The sequence below is a fragment of the Rutidosis leptorrhynchoides genome, chromosome 11 (genome assembly GCF_046630445.1).
Source record: "Rutidosis leptorrhynchoides isolate AG116_Rl617_1_P2 chromosome 11, CSIRO_AGI_Rlap_v1, whole genome shotgun sequence".
NCBI classification, from domain to species: domain Eukaryota; kingdom Viridiplantae; phylum Streptophyta; class Magnoliopsida; order Asterales; family Asteraceae; genus Rutidosis; species Rutidosis leptorrhynchoides.
In genome coordinates, this window is record NC_092343.1 from 101,633,573 (window position 1) to 101,657,310 (window position 23,738).

The 23,738-nt window shown below is 36.9% G+C and overlaps 1 protein-coding gene across 1 annotated transcript; it reads right to left on the reverse strand.

Moving 5' to 3' along the window:
• Positions 1-20,480: 20,480 nt before the first annotated feature.
• On the reverse strand, positions 20,481-21,050 carry LOC139874822 (uncharacterized). Its single transcript, XM_071862216.1, has one exon. The coding sequence runs from the start codon at positions 21,048-21,050 to the stop codon at positions 20,481-20,483; it is 570 nt and encodes a 189-aa protein (XP_071718317.1).
• Between the last annotated feature and the right edge of the window lie 2,688 nt (positions 21,051-23,738).

The window sequence follows — 23,738 nt, forward strand, 5'->3', positions numbered from 1 at the left end:
AGTGAGAGAGATTGAATTATATTGTGTCAATAAATTGGCCAGAATTCGTGAACTTTATAGGACTTGTCCTGCTACAGGCTCTCATGCGATCGCATGAGCTTTGTTCTTCCAGGCCATGCGATCGCATGGCCAGCTGGATCCAGCCCACATGCTTTTGTTTGCTAGTTTGCCGACGGTTTATAAATAATATAATATAATATATATAATTTTATATAATTATATATATATATATTATATTATATTCATGTGCGTAGTTGACTTGTAATTTTTAGTCCGTTGCGTCGCGCGTTGATAGTTGGTTCATGTCCCGGTTTCGGATTTTCGAACGTCCTTGCGTACAATTTAATATCTTGTACTTTGCGTTTTGCGGCTTGTACTCTTGTAATTTTGAGACGTTTCTTATCAATAAATTGAACCACTTGAATTGTATTTTGTACTTTTTAGCTTTTTGGTCGTTTGCGTCTTCAAATCGTCGAATCTGTCTTTTGTCTTCACCTTTTATTATTTAAACGAATATCACTTGTAAATAGAACAATTGCAACTAAAAGCTTGTCTTTCTTGAGGGACAATGCTATGAAATATATGTTCGTTTTTAGCATTATCATACGTTAACTGATGGCATGCCTTGAGTATAACTACGATTAAACATCATATTTATCTAAGCCAAACATATCGACAAGTTTAAAAATGATCTTACGCGCTTGATCATGAAATAGCTATAGTAAAACTTATACAACATGTAATAAACATGGATGCCAATGACATATGAACTAACAAATTTTCGACAACAATAGGACTTGTAACTGTCAGTTGTTATAATTTGTGTTGATAAAACACTTCAACAATCACAAAACTATGGTAGCGCCTAGCCCGTGATGTCTTTTATTGAGGCACGATTAGTGCTTAGTCCATAAATATCATGTAACGAACAAAAGACGGGACCAACGCTTTGCGTATGCTATGAATAAAGTAATAAGTAACAATAAAAGCCTATATATGCGCATAACCTGTTTCCATGCATGGTGTGTGTGCAAAAAATTAGGCGCGAACATGCTTTGAATATAATTTAAGTAAGATTTATCGACGTTAGGAAGTAATCTACTAAGGTCATAAGACTTAAGCGCACTATATGATATTGCACAAATCAACTGCTTGCTAACAATCAGTGCAAAGGTAAAATACAGTAGAAAAAAACACAAAGAATGCATTTTCATTACAAACAAAATATATACACATTAAGCGTTTACGTTCGCTTCACAAAAATAAAAATTACAACTTTTCAGACACCAAACGCTCAGTGCTGACAGTAGGGTCTTGAGACAAAGCAACCATGCTGGGAACCATGATGTTAGCCAAATTTGGCATAACAAGCTTTCTCTTCTTGGCGGCCTCCGGATCAACGACCTTTTTCAAAATAGGAGTCAGGCCAGGAGCAGCTTGAATGTGTGGCTTAATCCTTTCTCAAAAGTTAAGCCTCTCACTAGCCTGAACAGCCCAAGGACCTCTCCAAACATACTCGGAGTTTCATCCATGAGAAAATAAAGAAGGAAGCCCACACTTAAGCTTTTGATATTGCTGTAAAGCTGCAACGCATTCATTCTCGCAACTATCCAACCTATGGGCGTGATCCTCACATGTCTTTGAAAGCGCCCCCGTATCAGATTGTAAGGAACTTTCCTTTGTTAACTCTTTAACTTTCGCCTTTGCAGCATCCAACTCAGCCACCAACGGTACTTTCTCAGAATCAGTTGTCGCCGCAACAACACTAGCCTCATCCCATGCTTCTTCAGCAGTATTACTCTGATCTCTCAACTCAAGCATGAAATAATGCACCTCTATGGCGCTAAGTGTTTCAGGCGTAGGGCCGCTCGTACTGTCTAAACGAGCTTTCCATTCCTTTAGACTATTAATTGAATGCATTAAATTCAGCATCGTCATCTGAACGTCCACACGAAAGTCAACCAAGGGTGACAAGTGTAGTGACCCGAACTTTTCCATGTTTATATATATTAATTGAGATTGATATTTACATGATTAAATGTTTCCAACATGTTAAGCAATCAAACTTATTAAGACTTGATTAATTGAAATAGGTTTCATATAGACAATTGACCACCCAAGTTGACCGGTGATTCACGAACGTTAAAACTTGTAAAAACTATATGATGACATATATATGGTTATATATATAGTTAACATGATATTATGATAATTAAACATATCATTAATTATATTAACAATGAACTACATATGTAAAAACAAGACTACTAACTTAATGATTTTGAAACGAGACATATATGTAACGATTATCGTTGTAACGACATTTAATGTATATATATCATATTAAGAGATATTCGTACATCATAATATCATGATAATATAATAATTTAAAATCTCTTTTGATATTATAAACATTGGGTTAACAACATTTAACAAGATCGTTAACCTAAAGGTTTCAAAACAACATTTACATATAACGACTAACGATGACTTAACGACTCAGTTAAAATGTATATACATGTAGTATTTTAATATGTATTCATACAATTTTGAAAGACTTCAATACACTTATCAAAATACTTCTACTTAACAAAAATGCTTACAATTACATCCTCGTTCAGTTTCATCAACAATTCTACTCGTATGCACCCGTATTCGTACTCGTACAATACACAGCTTTTAGATGTATGTACTATTGGTATATACACTCCAATTATCAGCTCTTAGCAGCCCATGTGAGTCACCTAACACATGTGGGAACCATCATTTGGCAACTAGCATGAAATATCTCATAAAATTACAAAAATATGAGTAATCATTCATGACTTATTTACATGAAAACAAAATTACATATCCTTTATATCTAATCCATACACCAACGACCAAAAACACCTACAAACACTTTCATTCTTCAATTTTCTTCATCTAATTGATCTCTCTCAAGTTCTATCTTCAAGTTCTAAGTGTTCTTCATATATTCTACAAGTTCTAGTTACATAAAATCAAGAATACTTTCAAGTTTGCTAGCTCACTTCCAATCTTGTAAGGTGATCATCCAACCTCAAGAAATCTTTGTTTCTTACAGTAGGTTATCATTCTAATACAAGGTAATAATCATATTCAAACTTTGGTTAAATTTCTATAACTATAACAATCTTATTTCAAGTGATGATCTTACTTGAACTTGTTTTTGTGTCATGATCCTACTTCAAGAACTTTCAAGCCATCCAAGATCCTTTGAAGCTAGATCATTTCTTGTCACTTCCAGTAGGTTTACCTACTAAACTTGAGGTAGTAATGATGTTCATAACATCATTCGATTCATATATATAAAACTATCTTATTCGAAGGTTTAAACTCGTAATCACTAGAACATAGTTTAGTTAATTCTAAACTTGTTCGCAAACAAAAGTTAATCCTTCTAACTTGACTTTTAAAATTAACTACACACATGTTCTATATCTATATGATATGCTAACTTAATGATTTAAAACCTGGAAACACGAAAAACACCGTAAAACCGGATTTACGCCGTCGTAGTAACTCCGCGGGCTGTTTTGGGTTAGTTAATTAAAAACTATGATAAACTTTGATTTAAAAGTTGTTATTATGAGAAAATGATTTTTATTATGAACATGAAACTATATCCAAAAATTATGGTTAAACTCAAAGTGGAAGTATGTTTTCTAAAATGATCATCTAGACGTCGTTCTTTCGACTGAAATGACTACCTTTACAAAAACGACTTGTAACTTATTTTTCTGACAATAAACCTATACTTTTTCTGTTTAGATTCATAAAATAGAGTTCAATATGAAACCATAGCAATTTGATTCACTCAAAATGGATTTAAAATGAAGAAGTTATGGGTAAAACAAGATTGGATAATTTTTCTCATTTTAGCTACGTGAAAATTGGTAACAAATCTATTCCAACCATAACTTAATCAACTTGTATTGTATATTATGTAATCTTGAGATACCATAGACACGTATACAATGTTTCGACCTATCATGTCGACACATCTATATATATTTCGGAACAACCATAGACACTCTATATGTGAATGTTGGAGTTAGCTATACAGGGTTGAGGTTGATTCCAAAATATATATAGTTTGAGTTGTGATCAATACTGAGACACGTATACACTGGGTCGTGGATTGATTCAAGATAATATTTATCGATTTATTTCTGTACATCTAACTGTGGACAACTAGTTGTAGGTTACTAACGAGGACAGCTGACTTAATAAACTTAAAACATCAAAATATATTAAAAGTGTTGTAAATATATTTTGAACATACTTTGATATATATGTATATATTGTTATAGGTTCGTGAATCAACCAGTGGCCATGTCTTACTTCCCGACGAAGTAAAAATCTGTGAAAGTGAGTTATAGTCCCACTTTTAAAATCTAATATTTTTGGGATGAGAATACATGCTGGTTTTATAAATGATTTACAAAATAGACACAAGTACGTGAAACTACATTCTATGGTTGAATTATCGAAATCGAATATGCCCCTTTTTATTAAGTCTGGTAATCTAAGAATTAGGGAACAGATACCCTAATTGACGCGAATCCTAAAGATAGATCTATTAGGCCTAACAAACCCCATCCAAAGTACCGGATGCTTTAGTACTTCGAAATTTATATCATATCCGAAAGGTGTCCCGGAATGATGGGGATATTCTTATATATGCATCTTGTTAATATCGGTTACCAGGTGTTCACCATATGAATGATTTTTATCTCTATGTATGGGATGTGTATTGAAATATGAAATCTTGTGGTCTATTTTTACGATTTGATATATATAGGTTAAACCTATAACTCACCAACATTTTTGTTGACGTTTAAAGCATGTTTATTCTCAGGTGAATACTAAGAGCTTCCGCTGTTGCATAATAAAATAAGGACAAGATTTGGAGTCCATGTTTGTATGATATTGTGTAAAAACTGCATTCAAGAAACTGATTTCGATGTAACATATTTGTATTGTAAACCATTATGTAATGGTCGTGTGTAAACAGGATATTTTAGATTATCATTATTTGATAATCTACATAAAGCTTTTTAAACCTTTATTTATGAAATAAAGGTTATGGTTTGTTTTAAAATGAATGCAGTCTTTGAAAAACGTCTCATATAGAGGTCAAAACCTCGCAACGAAATCAATTAATATGGAACGTTTTTAATCAATAAGAACGGGACATTTCAGTTGGTATCCGAGCGTTGGTCTTAGAGAACCAGAATTTTGCATTAGTGTGTCTTATCAAGTTTGTTAGGATGCATTAGTGAGTCTGGACTTCGACCATGTTTACTTGAAAAATGATTGCTTAACAAATTTTGTTGGAAACTATATATTTTTAACATGTGAATATTATGTGATATATTAATCTCTTAACGCGTTTGATATTATGTGATAGATGTCTACCTCTAGAACAAGTCCCATTGACTCACCTAATAATAATGAAGAGTCAAATGTAAATTGGAATGATTCGTGGACTGATTCACAAGTTCCCGAAGAGGAACCGGAAGAAGAGTCGGAACCGGAAGAAGAATCGGAATCGGAAGAAGAATCGGAACCGGGTGAAGAAATAGAACCGGTGGGGGAAATAATAAAACGGTTAAATAAAATAAAATCCTCAACCAATCGACCAAGGTTAATTATGGTCAATGGTGTTTCCGCCAAGGAAGCAAAATATTGGGAGGATTACCAATTCTCCGATGAATCGGATTCCGACGAGAATTCCGATGATGTTATAGAAATTACCCCAACTGAATTTAAAAAGGCAAAAGAAAATAATAAGGGAAAGGGCATAAAAATAGAGAAATCTAATTCCAACCCCGATGAACTTTATATGTATCGTCAACCCCCGAAGTCCTTAAGTTGTAACAATGACCCGGGAACCTCTAAACCACCAGGTTTTTCTAAACCAATGTGGAAAACGACGGTTCGTATTAGGGGAACATCATATATCCCTAGAAACTTGGCAAAACGAACCAAAATCGAAGAAGAAGAAACAAGCGAGTCGGAATAAGATAGTTGTATTCGTGTGGTGTAATATATGTAATATAGTGTGCTTATGCTTTATGATATATGTAAAAATTGCTTGTATTAATAAGTATTTTTTTTTATGAATCTAACTCTTGTCTATTTTACAGTATAAAAACACAAAATGGATAGACAACCCAATATTTTAAGAGACCTACCCGGAGACATGATTGATGAAATCTTGTCTAGAGTCGGTCAGAATTCTTCGGCACAACTACTTAAGGCGAGATCAGTTTGTAAGACATTCGAAGAACGTTCCAAGAATGCCTTGGTTTATAAAAGGCTTTCGTTCGAAAGATGGGGGATATCACATTGGGAAATCCATAAGTTACGATGTGTTTAGTTTGACGCATATATTGCGGGGAACCCAAATGCTATTTTACGCAATGGGTTAAGAAATTATTTTGACTCAATATATCCGAATATTGGACTTCGTGATTTAGAAAAAGCGGCTAACATGCAACATAAAGAAGCATGTTATGCTTACGGATTAGTAATGTTCGCTTCTCACCAAAGTGAGAACAAGAACATCGGGCTACAACTATTAAACAAAACGTTCCCACAAGTGACGGAGTCGGTAATTGGGGTAAGAAATGAGGTTTTTAGATTGTTACGGGACTGTTGGACATTACGTAACCCTCGTCCCTTTGACGACGTTACAACACGCTGCCTTATCAACGGACATAACGGTTATGTTCCACAAGACCAAGGATGGGAAGTAATCCTAGTAAAACCAGAATGCATGACTTGTTTCTGGACGTATGAATTACGTGTCTTTATTGCTTTTGCTGAACGACTTGTGTACTAGCTAGAATTATCTTCACAACCATCTTGTATCAAATTTATTGTGTGCTATATTTCATGCTATATGTAAAATAAGCGGTATTGTAAGTTTGTAAAATATTATGTAAAAGTTTGAACGCGAAATATTATTATAATTAGTTTTTCATATAGAATTGTAGTAGTTGAATTGTATATTAGCTACTAAGTATGAACTTAACGGGTAGGTACTACCCGAATTTAAACTTATAAAACGCTAATATGAAGAAAAAGCTTTTATAAATGAGTTCATATTATGCTACGAAATACTATTAACTACTCTTAATATTCTGTATGATTAACTTGTTCCATTTGACTATTTTGAAGGAAATGGCACCGACTACTCGACACACCGTGAATATGAATGAAGAGGAATTTCGTACTTTTCTAGCTTCAAACATAGCCGCAGTACAGGCTGCGCTACATACCAACAATAACCTTGGATCTAGCAGTACAAGAAATCGTGTAGGATGCACCTACAAAGAATTCACTGCCTGCAAACCTTTGGAATTTGATGGAACCGAAGGACCGATCAGATTGAAACGGTGGACCGAGAAGGTCGAATCGGTGTTTGCCATAAGTAAGTGTACTGAAGAGGACAAAGTGAAGTACGCTACGCATACCTTCACAGGTTCTGCGTTAACATGGTGGAATACCTATCTAGAGCAAGTGGGACAAGACGATGCGTACGCACTATCGTGGTCAGCATTCAAGCACTTGATGAACGAGAAGTACCATCCCAGAACCGAGGTCAATAAGCTCAAAACAGAACTTAGAGGGTTACGAACCCAAGGATTTGATATTACCACGTACGAAAGACGATTCACAGAATTGTGCCTATTGTGTCCGGGAGCATTCGAAGATGAGGAAGAGAAGATCGACGCGTTTGTGAAAGGATTACCAGAAAGAATCCAAGAAGATATAAGTTCACACGAGCCCGCCTCCATACAACAGGCATGTAGAATGGCTCACAAACTAGTGAACCAGATTGAAGAAAGAATTAAACAACAGACTGCTGAAGAGGCCAATGTGAAGCAAGTCAAAAGAAAGTGGGAGGAAAACGGTGATAAGAATCACCAATACAACAACAACAGCAATTACAACAATAATCGCAACAATTATCCCAACAATCGCAACATCAATCGCAACTACAACAAACGGCCCAACAACAACAACAACAACAACAACAACAACAACAACAACAACAGCAACTACAACAATCATCCCAACAACAATAATAACCGCAACAACAATAACAATCAGAAGCAGCTATGCCAAAGGTGTGAAAAGTATCACTCGGGGTTTTGCACCAAATTTTGCAACAAGTGTGAAAGAAATGGTCATAGCGCGGCGAAGTGTGAGGTCTACGGACCAGGGGTTAATAGAACGAAAGGAACAAATGGTGTCGGAACGAGTAATGGCGGAGCAAGTAGTGTCGGAGCAAGTTATGCCAATGTAGTTTGTTATAAATGTGGAAAACCGGGCCACATTATTAGAAATTTCCCGAACCAGGAGAACACGAATGGACAAGGCCGCGGAAGAGTTTTCAATATTAATGCGGCAGAGGCACAGGAAGACCCGGAGCTTGTTACGGGTACGTTTCTTATTGACAATAAATCTGCTTACGTTTTATTTGATTCGGGTGCGGATAGAAGCTATATGAGTAGAGATTTTTGTGCTAAATTAAGTTGTCCATTGACGCCTTTGGATAGTAAATTTTTACTCGAATTAGCAAATGGTAAATTAATTTCAGCAGATAATATATGTCGGAATCGAGAAATTAAACTGGTTAGCGAAACATTTAAGATTGATTTGATACCAGTAGAGTTAGGGAGTTATGATGTGATAATTGGTATGGACTGGTTAAAAGAAGTGAAAGCAGAGATCGTTTGTTACAAAAATGCAATTCGCATTATACGAGAAAAAGGAAAACCATTAATGGTGTACGGAGAAAAGGGCAACACGAAGCTACATCTTATTAGTAATTTGAAGGCACAAAAACTAATAAGAAAAGGTTGCTATGCTGTTCTAGCACACATCGAGAAAGTACAAACTAAAGAAAAGAGCATCAATGATGTTCCCATTGCAAAAGAATTTCCAGATGTATTTCCGAAAGAATTACCGGGATTACCCCCACATCGATCCGTTGAATTTCAAATAGATCTTGTACCAGGAGCTGCACCCATAGCTCGTGCTCCTTACAGACTCGCACCCAGCGAGATGAAAGAACTTCAAAGCCAATTACAAGAACTTTTAGAGCGTGGTTTCATTCGACCAAGCACATCACCGTGGGGAGCTCCTGTTTTGTTTGTCAAGAATAAAGATGGTACATTCAGGTTGTGTATCGACTACCGAGAGTTGAACAAACTTACCATCAAGAACCGCTACCCACTACCGAGAATCGACGACTTATTTGATCAACTACAAGGCTCGTCTGTTTATTCAAAGATTGACTTACGTTCCGGGTATCATCAAATGCGGGTGAAAGAAGATGATATTCTAAAGACTGCTTTCAGAACACGTTACGGTCATTACGAGTTTATGGTCATGCCGTTTGGTTTAACTAATGCACCAGCTGTGTTCATGGACCTTATGAACCGAGTGTGTGGACCATACCTTGACAAGTTTGTCATTGTTTTCATTGATGACATACTTATTTACTCAAAGAATGACCAAGAACACGGTGAACATTTGAGAAAGGTGTTAGAAGTATTGAGGAAGGAAGAATTGTACGCTAAGTTTTCAAAGTGTGCATTTTGGTTGGAAGAAGTTCAATTCCTCGGTCACATAGTGAACAAAGAAGGTATTAAGGTGGATCCGGCAAAGATAGAAACTGTTGAAAAGTGGGAAACCCCAAAAACTCCAAAACACATATGCCAGTTTTTAGGACTAGCTGGTTACTACAGAAGGTTCATCCAAGACTTTTCCAGAATAGCAAAACCCTTGACTGCATTAACGCATAAAGGGAAGAAATTTGAATGGAATGATGAACAAGAGAAAGCGTTTCAGTTATTGAAGAAAAAGCTAACTACGGCACCTATATTGTCATTGCCTGAAGGGAATGATGATTTTGTGATTTATTGTGACGCATCAAAGCAAGGTCTCGGTTGTGTATTAATGCAACGAACGAAGGTGATTGCTTATGCTTCTAGAGAATTGAAGATTCACGAACAAAATTATACGACGCATGATTTGGAATTAGGCGCGGTTGTTTTTGCATTAAAGACTTGGAGGCACTACTGATATGGGGTCAAAAGTATTATATATACCGACCACAAAAGTCTTCAACACATATTTAATCAGAAACAACTGAATATGAGGCAGCGTAGGTGGATTGAATTATTGAATGATTACGACTTTGAGATTCGTTACCACCCGGGGAAGGCAAATGTGGTAGCCGATGCCTTGATCAGGAAGGACAGAGAACCCATTCGAGTAAAATCTATGAATATAATGATTCATAATAACCTTACTACTCAAATAAAGGAGGCGCAACAAGGAGTTTTAAAAGAGGGAAATTTAAAGGATGAAATACCCAAAGGATCGGAGAAGCATCTTAATATTCGGGAAGATGGAACCCGGTATAGGGCTGAAAGGATTTGGGTACCAAAATTTGGAGATATGAGAGAAATGGTACTTAGAGAAGCTCATAAAACCAGATACTCAATACATCCTGGAACGGGGAAGATGTACAAGGATCTCAAGAAACATTTTTGGTGGCCGGGTATGAAAGCCGATGTTGCTAAATACGTAGGAGAATGTTTGACGTGTTCTAAGGTCAAAGCTGAGCATCAGAAACCATCAGGTCTACTTCAACAACCCGAAATCCCGGAATGGAAATGGGAAAACATAACCATGGATTTCATCACTAAATTGCCAAGGACTGCAAGTGGTTTTGATACTATTTGGGTAATAGTTGATCGTCTCACCAAATCAGCACACTTCCTGCCAATAAGAGAAGATGACAAGATGGAGAAGTTAGCACGACTGTATTTGAAGGAAGTCATCTCCAGACATGGAATACCAATCTCTATTATCTCTGATAGGGATGGCAGATTTATTTCAAGATTCTGGCAGACATTACAGCAAGCATTAGGAACTCGTCTAGACATGAGTACTGCCTATCATCCACAAACTGATGGGCAGAGCGAAAGGACGATACAAACGCTTGAAGACATGCTACGAGCATGTGTTATTGATTTCGGAAACTGTTGGGATCGACACCTACCGTTAGCAGAATTTTCCTACAACAACAGTTATCATTTTAGTATTGAGATGGCGCCGTTTGAGGCACTTTATGGTAGAAAGTGCAGGTCTCCGATTTGTTGGAATGAAGTGGGGGATAGACAGATTACGGGTCCGGAGATAATACAAGAAACTACCGAGAAAATCATCCAAATTCAACAACGGTTGAAAACCGCCCAAAGTCGACAAAAGAGCTACGCTGACATTAAAAGAAAAGATATAGAATTTGAAATTGGAGAGATGGTCATGCTTAAAGTTGCACCTTGGAAAGGCGTTGTTCGATTTGGTAAACGAGGGAAATTAAATCCAAGGTATATTGGACCATTCAAGATTATTGATCGTGTCAGACCAGTAGCTTACCGACTTGAGTTACCTCAACAACTCGCGGCTGTACATAACACTTTTCACGTCTCGAATTTGAAGAAATGTTTTGCTAAATAAGATCTCACTATTCCGTTAGATGAAATCCAAATCAACGAAAAACTTCAATTCATCGAAGAACCCGTCGAAATAATGGATCGTGAGGTTAAAAGACTTAAGCAAAACAAGATACCAATTGTTAAGGTTCGATGGAATGCTCGTAGAGGACCCGAGTTCACCTGGGAGCGTGAAGATCAGATGAAGAAGAAATACCCGCATCTATTTCCAGAAGATTCGTCAACACCTTCAACAGCTTAAAAATTTCGGGACGAAATTTATTTAACGGGTAGGTACTGTAGTGACCCGAACTTTTCCATGTTTATATATATTAATTGAGATTGATATTTACATGATTAAATGTTTCCAACATGTTAAGCAATCAAACTTGTTAAGACTTGATTAATTGAAATAGGTTTCATATAGACAATTGACCACCCAAGTTGACCGGTGATTCACGAACGTTAAAACTTGTAAAAACTATATGATGACATATATATGGTTATATATATAGTTAACATGATATTATGATAATTAAACATATCATTAATTATATTAACAATGAACTACATATGTAAAAACAAGACTACTAACTTAATGATTTTGAAACGAGACATATATGTAACGATTATCGTTGTAACGACATTTAATGTATATATATCATATTAAGAGATATTCGTACATCATAATATCATATATAATAATTTAAAATCTCTTTTGATATTATAAACATTGGGTTAACAACATTTAACAAGATCGTTAACCTAAAGGTTTCAAAACAACATTTACATGTAACGACTAACGATGACTTAACGACTCAGTTAAAATGTATATACATGTAGTATTTTAATATGTATTCATACACTTTTTAAAGACTTCAAGACACTTATCAAAATACTTCTACTTAACAAAAATGCTTACAATTACATCCTCGTTCAGTTTCATCAACAATTCTACTCGTATGCACCCGTATTCGTACTCGTACAATACACAGGTTTTAGATGTATGTACTATTTGTATATACACTCCAATGATCAGCTCTTAGCAGCCCATGTGAGTCACCTAACACATGTGGGAACCATCATTTGGCAACTAGCATGAAATATCTCATAAAATTACAAAAATATGAGTAATCATTCATGACTTATTTACATGAAAACAAAATTACATATCCTTTATATCTAATCCATACACCAACGACCAAAAACACCTACAAACACTTTCATTCTTCAATTTTCTTCATCTAATTGATCTCTCTCAAGTTCTATCTTCAAGTTCTAAGTGTTCTTCATATATTCTACAAGTTCTAGTTACATAAAATCAAGAATACTTTCAAGTTTGCTAGCTCACTTCCAATCTTGTAAGGTGATCATCCAACCTCAAGAAATCTTTGTTTCTTACAGTAGGTTATCATTCTAATATAAGGTAATAATCATATTCAAACTTTGGTTAAATTTCTATAACTATAACAATCTTATTTCAAGTGATGATCTTACTTGAACTTGTTTTTGTGTCATGATCCTACTTCAAGAACTTTCAAGCCATCCAAGATCCTTTGAAGCTAGATCATTTCTTGTCACTTCCAGTAGGTTTACCTACTAAACTTGAGGTAGTAATGATGTTCATAACATCATTCGATTCATATATATAAAACTATCTTATTCGAAGGTTTAAACTCGTAATCACTAGAACATAGTTTAGTTAATTCTAAACTTGTTCGCAAACAAAAGTTAATCCTTCTAACTTGACTTTTAAAATTAACTACACACATGTTCTATATCTATATGATATGCTAACTTAATGATTTAAAATCTGGAAACACGAAAAACACCGTAAAACCGGATTTACGCCGTCGTAGTAACACCGCGGGCTGTTTTGGGTTAGTTAATTAAAAACTATGATAAACTTTGATTTAAAAGTTGTTATTCTGAGAAAATGATTTTTATTATGAACATGAAACTATATCCAAAAATTATGGTTAAACTCAAAGTGGAAGTATGTTTTCTAAAATGGTCATCTAGACGTCGTTCTTTCGACTGAAATGACTACCTTTATAAAAACGACTTGTAACTTATTTTTCTGACTATAAACCTATACTTTTTCTATTTAGATTCATAAAATAGAGTTCAATATGAAACCATAGCAATTTGATTCACTCAAAACGGATTTAAAATGAAGAAGTTATGGGTAAAACAAGATTGGATAATTTTCCTCATTTTAGCTACGTGAAAATTGGTAACAAATCTATTCCAACCATAACTTAATCAACTTGTATTATATATTATGTAATATTGAGATACCATAGACACGTATACAATGTTTCGACCTATCATGTCGACACATCTATATATATTTCGGAACAACCATAGACACTCTATATGTGAATGTTGGAGTTAGCTATACAGGGTTGAGGTTGATTCCAAAATATATATAGTTTGAGTTGTGATCAATACTGAGATACGTATACACTGGGTCGTGGATTGATTCAAGATAATATTTATCGATTTATTTCTGTACATCTAACTGTGGACAACTAGTTGTAGGTTACTAACGAGGACAGCTGACTTAATAAACTTAAAACATCAAAATATATTAAAAGTGTTGTAAATATATTTTGAACATACTTTGATATATATGTATATATTGTTATAGGTTCGTGAATCAACCAGTGGCCAAGTCTTACTTCCCGACGAAGTAAAAATCTGTGAAAGTGAGTTATAGTCTCACTTTTAAAATCTAATATTTTTGGGATGAGAATACATGCTGGTTTTATAAATGATTTACAAAATAGACACAAGTACGTGAAACTACATTCTATGGTTGAATTATCGAAATCGAATATGCCCCTTTTTATTATGTCTGGTAATCTAAGAATTAGGGAACAGACACCCTAATTGACGCGAATCCTAAAGATAGATCTATTGGGCCTAACAAACCCCATCCAAAGTACCGGATGCTTTAGTACTTCGAAATTTATATCATATCCGAAGGGTGTCCCGGAATGATGGGGATATTCTTATATATGCATCTTGTTAATGTCGGTTACCAGGTGTTCACCATATGAATGATTTTTATCTCTATGTATGGGATGTGTATTGAAATATGAAATCTTGTGGTCTATTTTTACGATTTGATATATATAGGTTAAACCTATAACTCACCAACATTTTTGTTGACGTTTAAAGCATGTTTATTCTCAGGTGAATACTAAGAGCTTCCGCTGTTGCATACTAAAATAAGGACAAGATTTGGAGTCCATGTTTGTATGATATTGTGTAAAAACTGCATTCAAGAAACTGATTTCGATGTAACATATTTGTATTGTAAACCATTATGTAATGGTCGTGTGTAAACAGGATATTTTAGATTATCATTATTTGATAATCTACATAAAGCTTTTTAAACCTTTATTTATGAAATAAAGGTTATGGTTTGTTTTAAAATGAATGCAGTCTTTGAAAAACGTCTCATATAGAGGTCAAAACCTCGCAACGAAATCAATTAATATGGAACGTTTTTAATCAATAAGAACGGGACATTTCAACAAGTTTGAGAGATATGCCGGAAGTCGAATGTTCTCCAAAAAACTAAACTGAGAAGCCGCCGCTTCCTTCGATACCGCCACTAAGTAGTTCAGACACAGGAACGTCAGTCAATTATCTATTGATAAACAAACAAAAGGCAAGTTAGATGCAATAAACCTTAGACAAAATAAGATAAACATACAAGGTGAATAAAACAAGGTTATCTTTTAGCTTCTTGTCAGGCTTCACCTTGGTGGCGCACTTGAGTTTGTGCCCACCCTCAGTATCAAACACCAGCGGGTCCTCGTCCGGAGCACTCGAAGGGGAAACAGTCTCAGTATGGGGCCCTCACTAGCATCAACGATGTGCCTACCCTCACTAAATTCTTGAGAGCCACCACCAACATGGCCCTCACTAGCATCAACGCTGTGCCCACCATCACCTCCACCAGAACCCCCACCCTTGGTAGAATATTCAAAGTCAGGACAGTGCTCGCCCTCATTCTCAACATCCTATGTTTCCGAATATATGCCCTTGACGATGCGGCTCTCCAAAATGCTATCAAGAAACATAACTACAACAAACAAAGTAATAAAGAGTTTGCATGAGAAAAATGAAGAAAAAATATAATTATATAAGGATGCTAGCGCCTATCCACTGCCTACCAGGGTCGTTAGAATCTTCGATAACTGGCAATGCGGTTGGATAAGAGCACATGTTTGCAAACGGTAGAACCTCATGACTATAATTGCACATGCGAAGCTGAAGGTTCCTAAACCGAGCAAGCATCCGCTCCTCAGCGTCAGTCAGAATCGGTTTATTATTAAAACTAGAAAGAGTATCTTGCGTATGCCACATGAGCGCCTTAGCACAAGTGGCAGGGATAAAATAATTATCAATATAAGAGAAAGTGTTCTTCCACTTCACGCGAACACCAGCCTTCACCGTTGCCACAAAATTAACTCTATCGTTAAAAGCATACCAACTTTTCTGCCTCTTTGTGTACGAGAACATGTTCTTAAACAAATTTAAAGTGGGCAAGAATTGAAAATGATTACACCACATCTCAAAATACGCGATGCGATAAGTGCTATAAGGATGAAACTATCTAATACCAATACTAAAATAATGAAGAACGTCCATGAAGAAGGGAGGTGGTGGGTAGCGTAAGTTCCCTTACTGCATAACCTCGTGATAAACGGTAACCATTTTCGGAATCGAATGGTTAGCACACTGACCAGGCAAAGGTGCAACATGAGTTAGCGCCTGCAGCAGAGGATACAAATCTAGAATTTATCTAATCTCCTGCCTTGTAATAATTGATCGAATATCTTTGGAATTGTTGGGCTCAGCGGTGGAAGTTGAAGCCTTTTATGATAATAAAATCAAAATAATTAACATACAAACGAAAAGGAACGGAGTACGCGCTCACATGAATCCTTAAAACATGGAGCACTAAACGTAGCAGAAGAAATTTGCACTGGATTAAGTAGAGCAGAGAAGGTAAAAAACTTTTGGAAGAACTTATGAGGTATTTTTAGGGGAGTTAAAAATCAAATCGTCTCAAAGAAGTTAAGAAAAGGGCGGTTAAAAAAAATGGCCAAGAAAAAAACACATGTCAAGCAGCGTTCAAAGGAAAAAGGAGTAAAAAAAGTGATATGAAAAGAAACGCCCGAAATGAATCTTTGAGCTGTGCAACAGACTGACAAACACCAACAAAATCATCATGCATTAACTGCACCCGATCAGCCATTTTCATTTTTTACACACCCCAAACCTTTGAAATTTATAAAATACAAATAATCTTGACGCATGAAAGAAGATGATTGATAGGTTGAGTTCAACACCATGCGCAATCCTTGCGCATAGTATTGAACTGGGAGGACTTAATGATACACATACCCGATTAGCTCGTGTAGCGCATAATATGTTATCCTCACATGCCACATAAATAGAGCACCACAATGCTAAGTGCGCAAGATAGGGCTGAGCGCGCAATGACATAAAGCATGCAAAAGAACCATACTTGGTCAATGTACGATCTAACAGAAGGCGTTGTAGCTTGCAGGGAATATATGGCAGACAGGAACCATGACCGAAAAGATGCTTTCTACTTTTTTCGACCTCTCATGCAAGGTAGTATTGTTAGGACAGACCACGATCCCTTGGCCCTATTAAGTGGCACTAATGGACAAAGGAAGATTGCGCTATAAATAACAGGTGCAAGCTACGATACAGAAAGAGGAATTTATCTGGACTTACACCTATATCATTTTTAGTATCAAAGCATAACATACAGACTATCCACGCTACTCTCATAGTGCAATGCTTACCCACACTACCGAACTCACAGCATATCCCGTGACTTACTTACGGTTACAGGTTACGTTCCATGAACACAAACCCTAACGCATATCCTGAGCCATCAATTACCGACTTTCCCGATGATGGTGGATTGACATTTAACCACCCCTTTCGAGATCCTCATCTCACAAGGGGTTATTGATGGTACACCGGACCGGAAAATTATACTCATATGACCCTTAAATCCCCTTTAGTTGTTATCAAGCATGGACTGAACCCATTACATCCATGCTATGCTTGATCAGCGGGTGATCCTATGGGTTTGAATAAATATACACATTATCTAGGTTGTGCCACAGATATCCACAATCCACGGGTAAACCCTCAAATAATTTTGAATTTGCTTTAAAAATATAAGTATTTTAATTCATAATTAAGTATATTTATGAGGGTTAACGGGTATACCCGCGAGTTTTTTAAATGGCTATCACTGATTCACGGGTTAGATTTTAACCTTCAAGGGTAATATATAGTCATGACCTGCCCGCAACCCTTTAACGGGTACAAAATTTTACCTGTCCCGTACCCGCGAGTATAATATTTTTATTTTATCCTCCCATCATGAGTACACATACTAGTGGGGTGCGGTTTTTTCTGCCGATCACGGATAAAAAACCCACGGGTTACAGGTTAGTTTTCGCCAATTACCATCCCTAATTTTGTTAAATCAACTACCACATTCCAATAACTCTCTTTCACAATGATCGCAACTACATTCATTTTCCTATAACCTTGACATATCACACTCATATCATTTAACAACTTCTGACAATCTTTTTATGTCACAGTCATCATTATAAATAATCTTAGATTATTTTAGAAGATGATAGTATCATCGTTCACAAAGCACAAATTGAGCGCGTCTCACCATTTAAATTTACGTCTTAAATTTGATCTTGCAAGATTTGTTTGAATTATTATATTGATAATCATGAATTGATTCTTGAATTGTGTAATCACATTCTCTCAATTAAGCATTTCGACCTCACAAGCTTCGAGTATCTCGAAATCATAAATGAGATAAGACAACAAAGATATTCTAGTCCATTATATATATATATATATATATATATATATATATATATATATATATATATATATATATATATATATATATATATATATATATATATATATATCCAATTGATTTTCAAAAAGATAAACATACAAAATTTCAATTTATTATTATTTATATATACGTACATCAAGATATCAAGATTCAATATTTTTTAATTCAATAATTAATTTTCTAAAACATAAACACGAGGAGATACGTTTGATAAGATTAATACATATTTTGAATATTTTTTCTAATATGTATATATACATACATATATTCACTCCATACTATTACACATTTATTTTTTCGTTCATTAACAGTCGTGCAACGTACGGGCTTAAAGCTCATATTTAAATTTGCAATAACGTAACTTTATAACTTCCGCTACTGTTGTGGCAGATTTATTCATCCATGCTGACATTTAATTAGTACAATTAATTTCATTTTAATTACAATTATCAATTTAATTATCTCAAATCATTTACAATTATTATCTACGTATTTGATCGAAATAGATAGTAAATCGCCAAACAACTTTCACTATCTCTCAAGTTTTTAGGGTAGATTTTGAAGTTCTTGCAGATGTATATTTAATTTCAGATATACTTTTTGAGTTTTCATTTGGTAATTCTTATATTTTTCGTACTTTTTTAGTATCACTATTTACATACCAAAATGAACTGCAAATTAAATTTTTTGCATGGTTTTTTACACACTCGTCCAACGCCCGGGCTCATAAACCTAGTATATATATATATATATATATATATATATATATATATATATATATATATATATATATATATATATATATATATAGGATGTGAAAAGGTACGATGTAATCCTAACTATGTTATTTCTATTTGTTCATCATGAAAGCAAAGTCTCATGGAAGTGAAAGGGTACGTTGAATGGACACAACATTTCAATGAAATAATGTAACTATTCAATGAAAATGTGCAACTCTTCATTCATATCTTCTGGAAAATGTCACCAATATTCATGAAATGATATAACAATTTATAGTAACCTTTTCATCAAAAGATGCAATTTCTAAGACATTATCGAATTAACACCAATGAGCGTACACTCCACACTCTCTATACTAGTCATTGAGTATAATTCAATAGCCCTTTTCTTTCAAGTAAATCCCAATTAAATCTTTCATGTTGATAACACAAAAATCACCAACAACTTTCCCCTTTTTAGTGTGATCCTTGATTTACTAAAGAAATTGAACAAACAAAACAAACTAATGTGTAAATGGAAATGCTCATAAGAATTGAATTTCCACATACTATATTATTCACAAGAATTCGAGAATCGAGGTGGTCATAAGAATTGAACACTTCAACCCATTTGAAAACGAAAAAATAATATATAGTTCAGGTTTTTTAGTTATCTCCAATACAAAATTGACACTATTATAACCATGTCCTAATCCTTCACTGAACATATAGGTAGCTAAGTCCAAAGCTCCTTGAAGCAAGAAAACTTCATGTTCACATGGTAGTTCATTTACATCTTGCTCCCGCACAGGCAATTTTTCAAAGGAATTGTTATGATGTTTAACTTTAACCTACCCATCCGCTGCACTTCATCCCCAACCTTGCTTTGATGTCATGCACAATGTCTCTGTTGGTGACCTCGCATTGACCATTGGCCTTAGGGTGCACGATGGAGGTGAAGCGTTGTTTGATATTCAGATCTTGACACCAGCTGCGGAAGGGATTACCTTCAAATTGCGTACCATTATCACTAACAATCTCATTAGGTACACCGAACCTGCACACAATGCTTTCCCAGAAGTAATCTCTAACTTGCTTACTGGTAATAGTGCACAATGGCTTTGCTTCCACCTACTTGGTGAAGAAGTCGATAGCTACCACCAGGTATTCAGCGTTTCCCACGCCCTTTGGGAAAGGTCCCACTATGTCGATAGCCTACTTGCAAAATGGCTACGGTGATACGATAGGTATCATGGGATGTTAAGGCGCTCTGCTGACGGGTGAGTGTAACTGACACTCCTGGCAAACTCTAATCCTTTCAGCTGTGTCAGCGTACATTCTAGGCCAATAATATCCTAGTCGCTTAATTCTCTCGGTGACTGTTCTCCACCTAGAATGCAGCCCGCATGATCCTTTGTGAACCTCATCAATAATCATAGCAGCCTCTTTAGGTCCTACGCAGCGCAGGGACGCGCCTAAATAAGACTTTCGATATAAAATTTCTCCTCGCAACTCGTAGTTTGGTGCCTTCACCTTGATCTTCATTGCTTCCTTCTCTCCTTCGGGTAAAGATCCAGTTCGCAGGAATTCTATGATATCAGTCATCCAAGTCGCTTCTTCTTCTTCAACATATGCGATCGTGGTTTTTGGTTCTGTGGACTTCGTGAAAACTTGTTCTACTAATATTTTCTTTTCCAGGTGATCAAAGGTAAGGGCCGCCAGTTTACTGAGCACATCCGCCTGGTTGTTCTGGCTCCTGGGAATTTGGCTGATCCTGAAGTCGACGAACGCGTCAGCCAGAGAATGAACCAGAGCCAGGTATGATTGCATGGATTTGTCGTTGGCGTCAAAGGTGCCGTTTATCTGATTGGCGACTAGCTGCGAATCCACGTGAGCTTACAGCTTCTTTATTCCTAGCTCTCGAGCTATGCGCATTCCTACTAACAATGCCTCATACTCTGCCTCGTTGTTTGTCACCTTAAAGTTAAATCGTAACGCGTATGTATGCTCTTACTGATGTGGACCTTTAAGGATTAATCCTGTGCCAGCGCCCTCAGAGCTTGCCGCGCCGTTGGTATAGAGCTCCCACAGTTTGAATGGGGGCGCGGGAAGCTGTTTAGGGTTATCTATCGCTGGCATATCACCGGCCGTTTCGGCCAAATAATCGACAATCACCTGCCCCTTAATAGCGCTTCTAGCGCAGTATGAGATTTCATGTTCGCCCAACTCTATTGCCCATTTGGTTAGCCTACTCGATATCTCGGTCTTATAGAGTAGCTGTCGAATAGGTTGATCAGTGAGCACCGTTATCGGATGTGCTTGAAAGTATCTGCGCAGACTTCGGGCGGTAACGATGAGCGCGTACACAAGTTTTTCTATGGGGCAATAATTCAGCTCGCTTCCTGATAGCGCTTTACTGACGAAGTAGATTGGCATTTGGGCGTCCCCTCATTCAGCAACTAAAACGGAGCTAACAGTCTCCCTAGATACCGAGAGGTAAAGTATCAGGTTTTCGCCCGCAATCGGCGCTGTTAACGTTGGGAGGTCTTTGAGGAGTGCCTTCATCTCCTAGAACACCTTTTCTGCCTCGTCGGTCCACTTAAAATCTGACTTCTTAGCGAAGTCCTTCAGGGTGCGCAAGAACGGGAGTGATCTTTCAGCGGCCTTGGACAAGAATCGCGTCAATGCGGCTAACTTCCCATTGAGGCTTTGAACTTGATTTTTTGTTTTAGGGGAGGGAATTTTTTCAATTGCTTCTATCTTCTTTGGGTTAGCCTTGATTCCACGCGGAGTCACAATGTGTCCCAAAAAATTCCCTTCCTCTTCTCCAAAGCTGCACTTGACCGGCTTGAGTTTCATGTTGATGCTTCGGAGCGTGTTAAACGTTTCGAGTATATCGGCCAACAATTGTTCCTCGGTATTGCTCTTAATGACGAGGTCGTCAACATATGCCTCAAGGTTGCGCCCTATCTGCTTAGCGAATGCTGTATCGATAGTGCGTTAATAAGTAGCGCCCGCATTCTTTAGTCCAAAGGGAATCTTAGTGTAACAGTATATCCCTTGGTCCATGTGGAACGCGGTTTTCTCTTCATCCTCTTCCGCCATTTGTATTTGGTGATATCCTTTGTAGGCATCCAGGAAGCACTTGAACCTAAAACCAGCAAGCGACTCTACTTTCCAGTCTATTTCTGGCAAAGGATAGTTGTCTTTGGGGAAAGCTTTGTTAATGTCTTTAAAATCAATACAGAGCCGCCACGTTCCATCCGACTTGGCCACCAGCATAGGGTTGGCCAGCCATGTCTGGTAATTCACTTTGCGCAGTATGTTGGCCTTGACCAACTTATCCACTTCTCTGCGCAACCGCTCACTTCTCTCTGGGGCCATTGGCTGCTTCTTTTGCTTAATTGAGGTCAAATTAATGCTGGCGCGGAGGTGATGATGCGTTATCTCTCGTGGTACTCCAGTCATGTCAGCATCGCGCCAACAAAACACATCAGAGTTAGCGATGAGGATGTTCCTCAGCTTTTCCTTAGTCTCGTATGTAAGGCTCCCCCTATTTTTACCTTCTGTTCCGGATACTCGGGATTGACTATAACCCACCACTCATTTGCGCCCTTTTCTTCTGGAGTAGCGCTACCCTTATCAGTAACAGATGTGCATAAGGCGTCCAACGGCATTGACTCGAGGGTGGTAACTCCTTGATCCGTCAGGAATCGAACCATCCCATGAATGGTGGACGGTATAGCGCCAAATTTCTGAATGGAAGTCCTCCCTAGTATGGCGTTATATCTAGAGTACAAGCGCACAACGCAAAATTCTATACTTTCGGTGCGCTTCTTTGATTTATCTCTGTTGTCTCTCAGCTCCAGCTTCAAATCTAAAATTCCGATTGGCCACGCTGATTCTCTGGAAAATCCGAATAAAGCCGTAGTCGGCGGTTTGATGGTTCGCCTCACTGTTGTGGGTAGCTGTCAGAAGCAATGCTCGTACATGATGTCGACGCTACTGCCGTTGTCTGTGTGAAGGCGCTTAACACCATGTCCTGACTCTGGCAGATATCCCTGCACTACAATTGGTGCGCAGGGAGTGTTAAACGTCTGAATGGCGGGGAATGATATCTCCGTCATCCTCAAGCTCTCGTCAGTGCTAGCTTTGCGTTTCGTTCCTTGCTGGGGTAGGCAGTTGGCCATTGAACGCACCTATTTTTTTCGGTACAAGTGCCTGTATAGAAAAAATAAATGAGAAGTGGACATATAGAAAAAAGATTAAATCAAAACCTTTTAACTTGTATGTCCTACGGATGGCGCCAAATGATCAAGCATAGAATATTCGGGTCGGGTTTAGTCCATGCTTGACATCACGAAGAGGGGATTTAAGGGTCAATTGAGTTTAACTCTCCGGTCCGGAGTACCGTGAATAACCCCTTGCGAGATGAGGATCTCAACAAGGGTGGTTAAACGTAGACCCACCATCGATGGATAGTCCGGTCATCGATGGCTCGCGTCGGGAATAGGGTTT

Bases quoted from the DNA above. Each gene is read 5' to 3' on its own strand.
- LOC139874822 (XM_071862216.1), bottom strand. From the start codon at position 21,050: ATGCAATCATACCTGGCTCTGGTTCATTCTCTGGCTGACGCGTTCGTC.